Source organism: Bos grunniens, chromosome 11 (genome assembly GCF_055505025.1).
Source record: "Bos grunniens cultivar Pamir isolate PY7600 chromosome 11, Bosgru_T2T1.0, whole genome shotgun sequence".
Classification (NCBI taxonomy): domain Eukaryota; kingdom Metazoa; phylum Chordata; class Mammalia; order Artiodactyla; family Bovidae; genus Bos; species Bos grunniens.
Window position 1 is genome coordinate 85,921,148 of NC_141175.1, and position 14,583 is coordinate 85,935,730.

The 14,583-nt window shown below is 35.3% G+C and overlaps 1 protein-coding gene across 10 annotated transcripts in view; it reads left to right on the forward strand.

Moving 5' to 3' along the window:
* The window catches only part of MAP4K3 (mitogen-activated protein kinase kinase kinase kinase 3), a 184,975-nt gene that overhangs the window by 129,991 nt on the left and 40,401 nt on the right, over window positions 1–14,583 (forward strand). For 5 of the 10 annotated variants that reach the window (XR_015137173.1, XR_015137171.1, XM_086327334.1 and 2 more), the window contains 3 exons: window positions 506–564; window positions 1,847–1,909; window positions 11,852–11,910. Coding sequence is in view for 6 of the 10 variants with exons in the window: in XM_086327334.1 (XP_086183460.1) it covers window positions 506–564; window positions 1,847–1,909; window positions 11,852–11,910 (181 nt within the window). In the remaining 4 variants the exon portion in view is untranslated. The remainder of the gene's footprint in view (window positions 1–505; window positions 565–1,846; window positions 1,910–11,851; window positions 11,911–14,583) is intronic. The other 5 variants (XR_015137174.1, XR_015137172.1, XM_086327335.1 and 2 more) reach the window with 1 other exon arrangement.

The following is a 14,583-nucleotide window of genomic DNA, read 5'->3' on the forward strand; positions in this document are numbered from 1 at the left end:
TTCCTCCAGAGCCAAGTGATCCAGTAGAGAGAGCACCCAGAACAGAAGCCTTATCTCAGAAGCTGTATGCTACCACTGTGCCATCTTCTTATCACATAGGCCACCCCAGGATGTAGGAAGGGACTACATAAGTTTATGAAGGTCAGGAGGCAGGACTTATCAGAGACCACCTTGCAGGCTGGCTTTCAGAAATACTCTGCCTGAATTGCTGTCTGTCTATAAAGTCCTAAGTTAAGATTGTCTGTATTTAATGCTGGGTCACAATGAAGTAGCAAGTTAGATCCTGACATAATTTTGCTAATCATCTTTGGGTTATTAGATTAAGCTTTAACAGCTTAGACTTTCTTAGGTTTCTTCCAGCTAACAGATTGTTTATTTAAATCTTTGGGTGTTAATCAGTCTATAAGAGATGATGGGATTAAATGTGTTTTGCTATGGAGTAACTTTTTAAATTATTGTTAAGAATGTTGAAACAGATCACAGCTTTACTTTTTATCTTTTTTAGTTGGCCAAGTAAAATTTGATCCACCCTTAAGGAAGGAGACAGAACCACATCATGAACTTGTAAGTAGTGTAATCTTGGAATCTTAACACTGAAAATAAATGTTTTAATTAGTCTTTCTGATTTGTTGGCACTGACTACAAAAGCTAGTTAGTAAAATTTTCTAAGCCTTTGGGGAAATAAAAAGGTAAGTAATTCTAAAATTCAAAATAAATAAATCTGTGTTGCTGAGATTAAATATTTTCAAAATTACTTTAGGAGAAACTTAGTTTGTACCATTCTCTGTTTAAATGTCTTTAATGATTTTTTTTTTCTTTTTTCATTTTTGCTTTGCAATTTTTGAGGGGCTTTTTGCAGATATATTTATTAGGATAAATGCCACAGTCTTAAACTAGAATTTTGGACCAGTGATAGTATTAATACGTCTTCTCATTAAGTTTATGGGCAACTTTTTAAGAGTGTCAGCCACTTTTCTAAACATCAAGGCAGAATCCAGTCTCCTTGGAGTAACTGAAATTCAGGAGAGACTAGGTGTACATAGCAGATTAAGTTTATCATTTATTTAAAGATTGCTAAAATGTTCTTTTCATGATTCTTTTTTGTTAATTTTTTATATACTGCTTTCCAAATATATGATAAAATATTAAGTGCAATCTCGGAAGCAAAATGCTATGCAAACATTTGAGATGTTAATAGTCTACAGAGGAATAAAAAATGAGACTTAAAAAACAAAATCAATCTTAATGAAATTACTTAACCAAAGTTCCAGATTGTATGTTTCATTTTTTTTTTCCCTTTCTTGCTTAATAATGAGAAGAAAGTAACTTAATGAACACTCAGAACTGAAGTGGGAACTTTCTTCTTAAATTTAATGCTTATTTTAATCCACCTGACTAATGGCATACAAAGAGAGTCTTTAGCTTTTAATCTAAAGAGTTGCTCTCAGTATACCAGCATGGAAGAAAAATTCTTAACATGTTAAGAATGTTAAAAGAAAAATTCTTAACATGATCATGTTATAGTACTTCAGCCTGACCTTTATGGAGAGGATGGAGAAGGTAAATCTTGATGTTTATAAATGCCAGTTGTTATTTTCTGCTTCTCTTTTTAAGTTAGCATTGCATGCATTTAAGTTCTGTACTAATTTAGTAACTGTATTATATAGCAAAGTTGTTGCACCGCTGCTTTTTTAGAAGCTGCTTAATTGGATTTGACTTTGCATTTACCTTAATAAAATGATGTTAGCAGGACTGACTGACTTCCCTTGTGAAAGTCTCCCTTTGTGAATTTGTGGCTTTTAGTCTGAGTGTAAATAACTTGGGTTTTTTGGTCTCTGCTGAACAGCCCGACAGTGATGGTTTTTTGGACAGTTCAGAAGAAGTATACTACACTGCAAGATCTAACCTGGTATTTCCCATCTTCTGATTTTCTTTGTCAGCATTGTTTTAGTCTTAACTGTTTTTAGGTTTTTTTAAATCAACCATTTTGTTCAGTTTTAATGAATCAGTTTAAGCATTGTTTTATAAATTCCTGCCAGTAAGCAACCTACCATATATTAAGGATTATAGCAATTTTTTCTATAAGGTAAACATATTTACTCAAAGATACTATAATGTTACAGTAAAAATTAATTTTTTTATTTGTTATAAAAACATTTTTGTTCTCACTCAGATATAAATTTTTTCTTTAAATATTGCATTTCCCTATAAACATGCCCAGTGTGAATAATGTGACTTGTTTTAGTGAACTATAAACCATCCATGTATATACATATCCATATATTACAAAAATAAAATATATATAATTTTAAAAAATAAATTACCCCTAATTAACAATGAAATCCATCTCAGATGAAATTTTAACTTTGTAATATTATGTAATATCCAGTTTTCTCAGGCAAGAATTTGGGTTATAAGGACTCCCTGAAGTTTTTTTTTTTTTTTTAAATTTTATTTTATTTTTAAACTTTACATAACTGTATTAGTTTTGCCAAATATCAAAATGAATCCACCACAGGTATACATGTGTTTTAAATACTATCTTACCATTAGGTAAGAAAAGATGAGAAATTAAGCCTAGCAAATATTAAATAAATAGTACTTTTAACAGTTGTTATTAAGTAGCTTTTTCAATTTTTGTAGCTGGCCAGGGCCCCAAGTTGCCTCAGCATTGACTTCTTGATCTACTTTTCTGCTTTTTCAATTGAGTTTTCCTTCTTTTTCCTTCCTTTCATACCTGTTTTAGTTCTGGTTAGTTTAAATGATTCTTTATAAAAATTTCTAAATCTATGCCAAATAACATTTGTAGAACATAAAAGAGACTTAAGATACAGTTTCCCTTTTAGGAAAGTTGCTATCTTGATAGGCGGAAAATACTTGTATATGTAAACTCTTAGCCTTGCAACAGAATGTACAGTGCCCTGCCAGAGTTTCTTCTGGTGGTGACTGTTGAGGAGAGTCTAACATATAATAGATACTATGGAAATCAAAGAAGGAGAAAAGCTTTGGGGTTAATGTGATTGATCTGGTTTGTGGGAGGAACTAAAAGTCTGATTTCAGTATTGTGTAGGAATCATTCTATGTTTTTCAGGAAGAAAATGAACAAATGACTCCTATGTTTCGTGGGAATTAATGTGGGAACAGTCATTGACACAGTTTTGAGAGATGGCAGATAAAGAGCTGAAATTATGGAGTGGTTATACTACTACTAATTATGAGATTAGCTCAGAAAAGGATGGTTCATGTCATCAAAGAGGAAATGATAGATGAACCCATGGGATTGCGTGTGTTCCCCAGTTAGGTCTGAAGAAAGAAAGTGCAGAAGACTAGTTACCACAGTGGTGCTGCCTCTTCTGCGGTAAGATGTAGAACCAGCACTGGAGGCAGGGAAGCAGCAGCTGAAACGCTGGAAACTTGAAACTGACGTCGCTCAGTCGTGTCTGACTCTGCGACCCCATGGACTGCAGCCTACCGGGCTCCTCAGTCCATGGGATTTTCCAGGCAAGAGTACTGGAGTGGGCTGCCATTGCCTTCTCCAGGGGATCTTCCCACCTGGAAGAGTCAGTAAATGGCCCAGAGAGGCCAGAAGACATGAGGCCAGAATTAATCATCTGAGGAGACAGGTGAGATGGAATGTCTGAAGACAACACTGCCAGTGATTTGTGGATAGAAAATGTTTTCAAAATTAGGCATATGTAGGCTAGAATGATAGTTAGTGAAATTTGTTGTGGAAATAAAAAACCATAGACTCAAAAGCTTAAAATGACTATTTTATGTATTTATATTCTCCAGGAAAAAAAAACAACAAAACGAGAAACCATTTTAGAGCTACAGTCTTTTTCTCTGCCCTGTGTGTAACTCACCTAGTAACTTGAGTGAGTTATCCTGGCTCTGTTCCCTCGAACTTCCTCCCACACCCCTTATGTTATGATAGTGGGGCAGTTGACAAGGGGTCTTGTAACAGAGAAGAGCTTTAGAGCCATTCAACTTGTGGGTAGTTCTGGAAGAAGAGGAATGAATGAAGTATTTGTCAGATCCTACCATTTATAAAATCAACCTTTAAAAATCCACTTATATTGGTAACACTCCCATTCCCCCATCCCTAGCCCCTGGCAGTTGCTATTCTGTTTTCTATGTCTTTGAGTTTTTCTGTACTCTATGTAAGGGTATTCTGTGTTCCATGTAAGTGGAATCATGCATTATTTGTCCTTTTGTTACAAATAATATAAGTAAAGTGACTGGCTCACTTCACTTGGCATAATGTCGTAACATCTTCAAGATTTATCTCTGTTGTAGCATGTGTCTGAAGTCTGAATAATATTTCATTGTATGTATAGCTGCATGTTGTTTATCCATTAATCCATCAGTGGACTCTTGTGAATAATGCTGCTGTGAACCTGGATATACAAAAATGTGTCAAGTTTCTGCTTTTAGTTCTTTTGGGCATATAACTGGAAGGGTGATTGCTGGATCATGTGTTAATTCTATGCTTGATTTTGGGGGGGATTACCATACTGTTTTCTATAGCAGCTGCATCATTTTACAGTCCCACCAGCAGTGCACAAGGGTTCCAATTTTCTCCACATCCTCCATGCTTGTTATTTTCTGAGTGTATGTTTGTTTTATTGAAGTACAGTTGATTTATAGTATTTCATTAGTTTCTGGTGTGTCACATAGTGATTCAGGTTTTTTGTAAAGATTATATTCCATTATAGGTTGTTATAAGATATCAGGTGTAATTCCCTGTGTTATACAGCAAATCCTTTTTGCTTATCTATTTTATATTTAGTAGTTTGTATCAGTTAATCCCGTACTTCTATTTTTCTCTCCTCCTTCTCTCTCCCTTTTGGTAACTATAAGTTTATTTTCTGTGTCTGTGGGTCTGTTTTTGTTTTGTAAATAGATTAATTTGTATTGTTTTTTAGATTCTGCATAGACTAGGCATCATATTCTATAGGCCAGTCCACATTGATGCAAATGGCAGTATTTCATTTTTTATCACTGAGCATTATTTCATCATGTGTATGTACCACATCTTTTGTTGACGGGCACTTGGGTTGCTTCCACGTCTTGATGTTGTAAATAGTGCGGCTGAGGACTTTGAGGTGCATGTGTCTTTTCACATCAGTGTTTCTGTTTTTTGGTGTGAAGTATCCATAATTATTCCAGTCTCCTGCTTTCATAGTTCTTAGCACTGTGAACAGGATTTCAACTCTTAACAAATACCTATTGCTGGCCACTAAAAACCTGATGGACCCAACATGTCTGGCTGTTATCTTAGTAGAGTGTTGGCACCAAGATGATGGCCCTAAATCTTTTGCGACTGAAAAGAAGTATTTATCCTCTTAAAGACCTCACCACCTTACTTGTCATCAGTGATTTCTGGTTGCAAGTATTTTCATCTTATGGTTTTTGTAAATGAATTCAGAATATTACTATGCCTCAATTTTCAGTACTATAATAGAGGTTTTTTTAATCAGGCAATCTTAATATGTAAAATATATATGAAATATATGAAACAAAAAGAAGAAAGCTTGATTTTAGCATTGTTAGAAAAAAAAAAAGTCTTTCAATTTTGAAAGATTTCTGAGTTAAAAAAGCAAAGTAAAAAACTCAGCAAATTTCGATAATAGTAAGAGTTTTGCCTATAACCATATAAATGAATATATCGCATCTACAAGATGCTATCTTTATGTTAAAAGAATATATTACACATCTGTTCAGCTACTGCTGATTTTCCTAGTTGTACTAGGCATTTTAGCCCATGTACCAGTGAAAAATATATTGAAAGGTAATTACAGTTGACCCTTGAACAGCAAGGAGATTGGGGACACCAGCAGTCAAAAGTCCGAGTATAACTGTAAAGTTGGGCATCCTGTGCATCTGTGTTTTCAGGTTCAGCCAACAGCATATCATGTGGTAGTATAGTATGTCCTTACTGAAGAAAAGCCAACATATTAAGTGGATGCATCCAGGTGGCGCTAGTGGCAAAGAACCTGCCTGCCAGTGCAGGAGATGTAAGAGACTAGATCTGATAGACAGAGTGCCTGATGAACTATGGACGGAGGTTTGTGACATTGTACAGGAGACAGGGATCAAGACCATCCCCAAGAAGAAGAAATGCAAAAACCAAAATGGCTGTCTGAGGAGGCCTTACAAATAGCCGTGAAAAGAAGAGAAGCAGAAAGCAAAGGAGAAAAGGAAAGATACACCCATTTGAATGCAGAGTGCTGAAGAATAGCAAGGAGAGATAAGAAAGCCTTCCTTAATCATCAATGCAAAGAAATAGAGGAAAACAATAAAATAGGAAAGACTAGAGATGTCTTCAAGAAAATTAGAGATACCAAAGGAACATTTCATGCAAAGATGGGCTCGATAAAGGACATAAATGGTAGGGACCTAACAGAAGCAGAAGATATTAAGAGAGGTGGCAAGAATACACAGAAGAACTGTACAAAAAAGATCTTCACGACCCAGGTAATCACAATGGTGTGATCACTCACCTAGAGCCAGACATCCTGGAATGCAAAGCTAGTGGAGGTGATGAAATTCCAGTTGAGCTATTTCAAATCCTAAAAGATGATGCTGTGAAAGTGCTGCACTCACTATGCTAGCAAATTTGGAAAACTCAGCAGTGGCAAAGGACTGGAAAAGGATTGCATTCCAGTCCCAAAGAAAGGCAATGCCAAAGAATGCTCAAACTACCACACAATTGCACTCATCTCACATGCTAGTAAAGTAATGCTCAAAATTCTCCAAGCCAGGCTTCAACAGTACATAACTGTGAACTTCCAGATGTTCAAGCTGGTTTTAGAAAAGGCAGAGGAACCAGAGATCAAATTACCAACATCCGCTGGATCATCGAAAAAGCGTGAGAGATCCAGAAAAACATCTGTTTCTGCTTTATTGACTATGCCAAAAGTTTTGACTGTGTGGATCACAATGAACTGTGGAAAATTCTGAAAGAGATGGGAATACCAGACCACCTGACCTCCTTCTTGAGAAATCTGTATGCAGGTCAGGAAGCAACAGTTAGAACTGGACGTGGAAAAACAGACTATTCCAAATAGGGAAAGGAGCACGTCAAGGCTGTATATTGTCACCCTGCTTATTTAACTTATATGCAGAGTACATCATGAGAAACACTGGGCTGGATGAAGCACAAGCTGGAATCAAGATTGCCGGGAGAAATATCAATAACTTCAGATATGCAGATGACACCACCCTTATGGCAGAAAGTGAAGAGGAACTCAAAAGCCTCTTGATGAAAGTGAAAGAGGAGAGTGATCACGTTGGCTTAAAACTCAACATTCAGAAAACTAAGATCATGACATCTGGTCCCATCACTTCAGGGTAAACAGATGGGGAAACAGTGGCTGACTTTATTTTTCTGGGCTCCAAAATCACTGCACATGGTGACTGCAGCCATGAAATTAAAAGACGCTTACTCCTTGGAAGGAAAGTTATGACCAACCTAGACAGCATATTCAAAAGCAGAGACATTACTTTGCCAACAAAGGTCCATCTAGTCAAGGCAATGGTTTTTCCAGTAGTCATGTATGGATGTGAGAGTTGAACTATAAAGAAAGCTGAGTGCCGAAGCATTGATGCTTTTGAACTCTTGAGAGTTTGGACTCTGGAGAGTCCCTTGGACTGCAAGGAGATCCAACCAGTATATCCTAAAGGAGATCAGTCCTGGGTGTTCACTGGAAAGACTGATGTTGAAGCTGAAACTCCAATACTTTGGCCACCTGATGCAAAGAGCTGACTCATTTGAAAAGACCCTGATGTTGGGAAAAACTTAAGGCAAGAGGAGAAGGGGACGACAGAGGATGAGATGGTTTGATGGCATCACTGACTCAATGGACATGAGTTTGGGTAAACTCCACGAGTTGGTGATGGACAGGGAGGCCTGGTGTGCTGTGGTTCATGGGGTCACAAAGAGTCGGACACGACTGAGTGACTGAGCTGAACTGAACTGAAGAGACACACGTTTGACGCCTGGCTCTGGAAGATCCCCTGAAGAAGGGCATGGCAACCCACTCCAGTATTCTTGCCTGGAGAACCCCATGGACAGAGGAGCCTGGCAGGCTACAGTCGATAGAGTCACACAGAGTTGTATGCAACTGGAGCAACTGAGTATGCATGCATACACTTTAAACCCATTGTTGTTCAAGGGTCAGCTGTCTCTGTAGAACACTATGTTAATTGCTGTGGAGGAACATCAACAGTAACATAATCATTGCTCTGAAGAACATGGGTCTCCTGCATTGCAGGTGGATTCTTTACCACTGAGCTATAAGATTACCCCAGAGTTAAGTCAAATTGAATAAAGTCTATAAATAAATTTACTATGGAAAAGAAACAGATCAGCTTTGTTCATTTTAAATCTGTTAAACTATTACTTACTATAAAGTTTTGTTGTGTGGTCACATTTCTTACCTTTTGTATATAAATACAGTTCTAGGGAGGACTCGTTTTATAATTGCATGATGATAGGACATTTGCTGGAAAATACACCTAACCTGTTTCAAATATACTTCAACAAAATTAAAAAGAGAAAATAATAACCTACTGATATTCATTCCATATTTATTCAGTTTGCGTCCTTTCTTCTGCTTTTATTCAGTGTTCCAACCCTACTTGCTTTTCTTTTTAAGAAACAAGAATTATCTAGGGTTCAGTCCCTTTTACATATGTAAATTGTCAACCACATTAAAAAGTATTTCCTAACACTTTACTTATGCACCATATTGTCTCATTTTTTTGATGAGAAAAAAAATTCTATTTTCTGTTTTCTTGGTTAAAATATATGGCTAAAGTATTTCTTTTCTGTTTTTGTAGCTAACTGTAATAATTCTTTAGACTTCCTGCTGTTTCCTCATCAGTTATAGATAGACTTTGTAATCTCCAGCTAAGTTTAAAAAAAAACAATAATAAGATTTTCTTGGTGATATAGTCTCCTTTTCCAGTGTTCCACATCACATCCTCTGTTTATTTTCAGCTCTTGCAGGGCCCTTGTTTTCTTAGAGCCTTTATCCTAGTTCAGAAGTTTTCCCCTATTCATTAAAACACTTAGGACTTTCTGACCCCAAAAGATATTTTAATTGGGCCTAGGTTGACCATCTTAAATTTTTTGCTGAATGTTCAGTTTGAATCTGTTCTGGGCTATTGCATGTTTTCAATCTATGTTGGTTGGCTTCTTTGTTAAATACTGTCATTCATTAATAAGTTGGTGCCTGATTTATGCTACTGAATTTTTTATGTCTATCCAGACATGTTCAAATATATTCTTATTTAGCTTATAAAGAATGGACTTATTATCACTTTATAGGGTTAATTTGAGTGTTTTGCCAAAAGTTTTGGTAGCATTTTTCTATTCAGAATAGCTTCCAGGTCCCGTTGGAAAGCTTTTTAGATCAGTCTTTCTTAGACTGCCCTAAAGATACGTGAATGACTGCTAACTTTACCCAAGCTTCACTTTTCTTCCTTTCCTTTTTATTTCTTCTCATTTTTCTTTCTCATTTTTCTTATCTGATTTGCTCTCTGAATTCCTGCCATTTAATAAGTGCTTGGTAAATAATAGTTGAATTAAATTAACTGCTTATTAGAAGAACTTAGTGTAGTCCTTTTACTTGATGACATGCCCAGCACATTTTTCCCCCACTTTGGATGCTAAAATATAACTTGATTTACAGAGAAGGAATTACTAAAGAATGAAACCCTTTCAGTTTTAGCTTTCCTGGTAGGGCTTAATACATGGCACATTTAATTATCAGACTTGGATCTATCAACAGATTCTCCCCAGCCTGAGTGTTATTCTGTATGTGAACTTAGGCTCCATTTTCTATTAAAATATTTCATTAGTTATTTTAAATTCTTCTCTTACCTTTCTAAATATCTCAGCTGATCTTTTTTAATTATTATCATCAACCTGGTAATTGTCATGTAGCAGATGAGCTAGCTATTCTTAGGACCTGTCTATATTTATATAACACAAGCCATGGCCACTCTGCACGAGTGTGTGCTTTCGAAAGCTGTCATATGATTAAAGGCTTAAGAGATTATACTGGCTAAAGAGATTGCTGGTCTGGCTTTTAGAAGGGCCCAATTACATGTAGCTAAAGAAAATAAAATTGAATTCAATAAGGTATGCATTGATATTAGTATTTTTCTCTTCTAATTACCAAAGCTTAAAAGTTCCTGTGTAACATGACCCCTTAAATAGTACAGCATAATAACTGTGTGGTGGTCTAATGATAGTAGTGATCTCATCATATTAAAATACATCATTACAAATTAAAGAGAACAAGTGTCCTTTTTCATTAAGATTTTATGTGATACTAGTGTGACAGTTCACTAATCTTTTTTGTTTATGATATATTATCTTTTCTGTCACTGGTAAGTACATATGTTATGCATGGAAGAAAACAGTTATTGAAGAAGACAAAATTTGAGCCTTGTCTAAACCAGGCTTTTGACTTTTATTTTCATCAGATATTTTTTTGGACAGGTCTTAGAGTATTTAAATGTTAAAATGCTTTTCACTTAAATGTGATGTATTGCTTAGAAGTCTCATATTTCCCAGCTTAATATTTATGTGATCTATGTATATCTTAATGAGGCTGAATATTATTTATTAACAGGAAAATAAACAAATGGCATTTGAACAAGCATTTATTTAGGGCCTAATTACTGTGTGCCAGGTACTATGCTAGACCCTAGGCTATAGGGAAAAAAGATGGATTTAACAATTTTCCTATGTTTGAGGAGCTTACAGCCTGGCTATTATTTTTATAGACTTATAAATAAATAAATGAAAAGCCAGTGTAAATGCTAAAGGAGACATATGTGTTAAATACTGTGGAGTCATGAAGAAGGTCACACTATCTTCCTGGACAGTCTTGGAAGGCTGCTCCAAGAAGGTAACTTTTGCATTAAGTCCTCATTGTGCATCTGGCAATATCTTGTAAAATTAGAAAGCACTTTGAGTACACTAATGTATTCTAATGAAAATAACATTCATTTAAAATGTTAAATATTCCCCCCTTAATCATTAAAACAGTGCTTGAAATACCCTGGGAGAAAATGAAACTTTGTACTTTCCATAGTTGTTGGAAGGCACTTTTTCCTCAAGAAGGCATATGAGTCGAGCATACTTACTATTATTTCCCTTATATTTCAGCTCTTAGCTCTACAACTTGTAGCATTCAGTGGACGTATTTAAATAGTTGACCTACCTTAATAATAATCATGTGAAGCTTTGCTGTGTAACTCTACAAGAGTATTAAAAGTCCTTAAGTGCAGTTTATAATCTTGTGCAAGTTCACATGTATAATTTACTTTAAAAAAGCACCTTATTTTTTAATCTTTAAAAAATTATTACCTGTTGAGGCAGTAGTAGAAATATGTGAATGTGTGTATATACATAATGAATCCAGATCTTATTTACAAAGTCAAACCAAGATTTTTGTTGCTTGTTCTCTTTTGTAATCATTTTTGCTTCTTTATAGCTTGAGCATAAATACCTTATTTAAGCTTTTTCTTTCCAAAAACTTATTTTTACAAATGTTAATTATAGTAGCAGTGACCATAAATGAAACTTGCATATATTATTCAAACTAATTGCCAGAATATTTTTGGTAACTTAAATCATAAAATGTATAAAGCAAGACTACAAACTTCTGAAATCTTTTATTGTTGGAAGTCCTACTTTGCCTCCTTTTTAAGAACATATAGCAATACAGATTTATTTGAAGTCTGAGGTTTCTCTTTTTAAAAAATATTTATTATAGTATCATGATTTGTGATATACAGCCGTTTTGCTAAATATTTTATTTTGTACCATTAGGATCTACAACTAGAATATGGACAAGGACACCAAAGTAGTTACTTTTTAGGTGCAAACAAGTAAGTAAAATCCTTTTAAAATTATATTTAAATTTAAGAATAATTAAGTTGCCTTTAAATATGTTATTAATTTTATTTTAAATATTTACAGTAGTAAATTATACTAGTCTGGTAGATTATATTCTATAATATGTTTTAAACTTTTTTTTATTACTGCCTTGCCAATCATCTACTCAATAATTGTCATAATGGGGACAATCACATTAAATTTTTTATGTCAAGCTACTTTGTAGACCTTACCTGTTAGGGAAAGCTAAGTACATTCCAACTGAAGAGAAATATATGTTTCAGCAATGTATTGCTTTTATTTGCAGAGTTGACATGTTTATTCCTTATGAAACTTGTTCCAGTGCATCTTTCAGATGTGTTGGCCTGTGAAAACAGATGGAAATAGTCACACTGTTCAGAAATCTTTGTCTTAACTTTCTTTTAAGAAAATAAATAGTTAAAATGAGTCTCAAGTTTTTGAAGTTATCATATATTTTATGCAAGAAGTAAATCCAACAGTTAATTCAAGGTCAGCTCTATACCAGGCCCTGTGTAGCTGGTGCAGCCCCGCAGTGAAGCGGCACCTAGCTTACAGGGTGACAATCTAAGATGTTCATAGGCCTGAATTAGCATGTTACCGGCCAGGGTCTGCTGTTTCTCAGAGTCTCATTTCCTGAGTTCATGGATGAATTATCATTATAAAAGCTAATTTATAGGGAAATACTTTAAATTGACAAAATCTCCCAGCTGTGTGGCTATTATTTCAATAATCAGAACTACTTAAAATTTCAAAATACATTTTCAGTGAAATTATAGGGTTGAGACATATTTTAAGTTAAGCAGGTGACTAAAAGACAAGCAACTCAGATTCTCAGATTTAGAGATAGTAATGCAAAATCTCGGAGAAAGCAATGGCACCCCACTCCAGTACTCTTGCCTGGAAAATCCCAAGGGTGAAGGAGCTGCTGTCCATGGGGTCTCGAAGAGTCGGACACGACTGAGCAACTTCACTCTCACTCTTCACTTTCATGCATTGGAGAAGGAAATGGCAACCCACTCCAGTGTTCTTGCCTGGAGAATCCCAGGGACGAGGGAGCCTGGTGGGCTGCCGTCTATGGGGTCGCACAGAGTCGGACACGACTGAAGCGACTTAGCAGCAGCAATGCAAAATCTTGTCTCTTTTTTTATAAACTCAATGTTTAATTTAAATATTCTTTTTTTAACTCAGAGAAGGCTTTGAATGACAAGCTAGAGAAATGCATTAGTTATGATTTAGCTCAAGATTTTGGTTTGTTTTTTATACCTTATGTTTCCTAAAATTTAAAATAAGTCTAAAATTTCCCTGCTAGAAAAATGAAGTTTGTCAAAATAATAGCAATGTGTTATTTTATAGTTTGTCCTGATTTATTGATGGGCAACAAAGGAAAGTCTGTCTCATAATGGGTTAGCAAATAAAAAACTCTGATGTGTTTCTGTGTTATTTTTGTCTTAATTTCAGGTCCCTAGTTTTAAGAATCTTGTTAACAAATTTTGATGTATTTTTATGAGATTGGATAATTTGGAAAAATATTTCATTTACCTTTTTTAGTTTATTTAAAATATATTTTTATATTATATACTTGCAAAAATACCCCCAACATAGCCTGTCACTAAGTGCGTTTCCAGATTCCTTGGTTCTCATTTGTCTGATTGTGGGGTTTTTTTTTATTGTTAAACATTTTCATATTATATAGTTAACTTTGGCTAGGTAAAATGTTAATAATTTGCCCAACCTTCATTTTTTGATTAATTGGATCCCTGCTTAAGGAACTGTATTCTATATAACGAATCACTGGCAAGGTAGGTTGGCCAATATATACATACATGTGACATGAGCATGGATGTAGCACTTCTCTTATTGTACTGATGTCTGCTTTATTCTTGTGACGAGGCAGTGTTTTAAAACTCAGAGGATTTTCTGCTTTCTCCATAGGTGATCAGGCAGACAGATTTCCATTTATGGGTTTCTACCTATTCCAGACCACATAGGAACTGTCTAAGAGAGTTGTTGTTTTTTTTTTTAAGTAGAGTACATACGTATTTTGACTTAGTTGTTTTCTTTTGAATTCTGTTATTATTGGGGTCAACTTTTCTATTAAAAACCAACAAGATATTATTTTTTAAAGAAAAATTATTTCTGATTTCTATTAATATAGAGCCAAAGTTCTAAAAATAAATTCTCTTCTAAAGACTTAAATCAGTGAAAAGAAATTCCTGGCATAATTAAGTATAGCAGTGCACACGTGTGTGCTAAGTCACTTTAGTCATGTCCGACTCTTTGACACTATGGACTGCAGCCTGCCAGGCTCCTCTATCCATGGGATTCTCCTGGCAAGAATACTGGAGTGGGTTGCCATGCCCCTCCAAGGGATCTTCCCGACTCAGGGCTCGAACCCACATCTCTTACGCCTCCTGCGTTGGCAGGTGGGTTCTTTTACCACTAGCACCACCTTGGAGTGTAGCAGTAATAAATGCCAGATCAGAGTCAAAACTCTTTCTTGCTATAACTGTGTAACTTTGAGAAATCTGCTTCAGTTTTCTCTAATGAATGGGGATTATAATAGTACCTACCTCATAGTACGAGAAGGCAATGGCACCCCACTCCATTACTCTTGCCTGGAAAATCCCATGGACGGAGGAGCCTGG